General features: G+C 35.9%; 1 protein-coding gene across 1 annotated transcript in view; it reads right to left on the minus strand.

The window, feature by feature from the left end:
* The window catches only part of LOC103609779 (mitotic checkpoint serine/threonine-protein kinase BUB1-like), a gene marked incomplete at its 3' end in the record, with an annotated part of 8577 nt that overhangs the window by 1618 nt on the left and 6080 nt on the right, over window positions 1-879 (minus strand). The window contains exon 5 of the mRNA XM_008594066.1: window positions 171-214. Within this exon, the coding sequence (XP_008592288.1) occupies window positions 171-214 (44 nt within the window). The remainder of the gene's footprint in view (window positions 1-170; window positions 215-879) is intronic.

Consider the following 879-nt stretch of genomic DNA (forward strand, 5'->3'; position numbering starts at 1 on the left):
TGAGCGCACCGGCCATCCCTATATAGGATCCGAACCCGCGGCAGGAGCGCCGCACTCTCCCAAGTGCGCCACAGGCTCGGCCCTGGACTTGTTTTTTAAGTGGGGAAAAACAGTACAAATCAGAGACAAAATTATCAACAATTTAGGCATTTTAGAAAACATTATTTTACCTTGAGCTGGCAAATGGGTTTCAGTGACACGTGCCTGAAATAACCTAAATGATGGTAGAAAAAGCATCAATATAGATTATGAACTTACAGTTTAATAGATATGTATATTAAAGTAGAAGCTAAATACAACAGACAGCTTATTAAAAGCTAGTAATGACCGAGGGCAAGAGAGAATGTAAAGTTGAATTTTAGAGTTGCTTCAAAATAAAAAAATTCTGGAAATATTTTCATATCCAATACACTTATATTAGAAAAATTCCTCCTTTTGCCTAGTTTGTGTATTTCTCAAATTCACCTAACAAATGTACTCTCTTCCTCCATGTACCAAGTCTGAAGACGTTATAACACAGGGTATTTGAACTCCTACTTTAGGTATTTTATAATTTGGAGTATAATGAACATAATGTTTGGAAGAAAGAAGTACAAAACTTAGACTACTGCTTCAAAATGCAGATAATCATTGTTCGTGCTCTGTGAGAACTTCTTAAATATATTATTTCATTGTACCTTTACACATCAACTCTACCTGTCGAGTAATATGCAACTCCCAGGCCTGACATTTTCGGGCAGTGTGAGCAAGAGTGCATACTACAAAGAAACTAAGATATGTACAACCAAATGTAATCAAATGTTAAGCCTTCTTTGGCTCTTAATTCAAACAAACCAATGGTAAAAAGAAACCACTTTATGTGGTGGAGAAAAACTGAAA

This window comes from Galeopterus variegatus, unplaced genomic scaffold (assembly GCF_000696425.1).
Source record: "Galeopterus variegatus unplaced genomic scaffold, G_variegatus-3.0.2 Scaffold10077, whole genome shotgun sequence".
NCBI classification, from domain to species: Eukaryota; Metazoa; Chordata; class Mammalia; order Dermoptera; family Cynocephalidae; genus Galeopterus; species Galeopterus variegatus.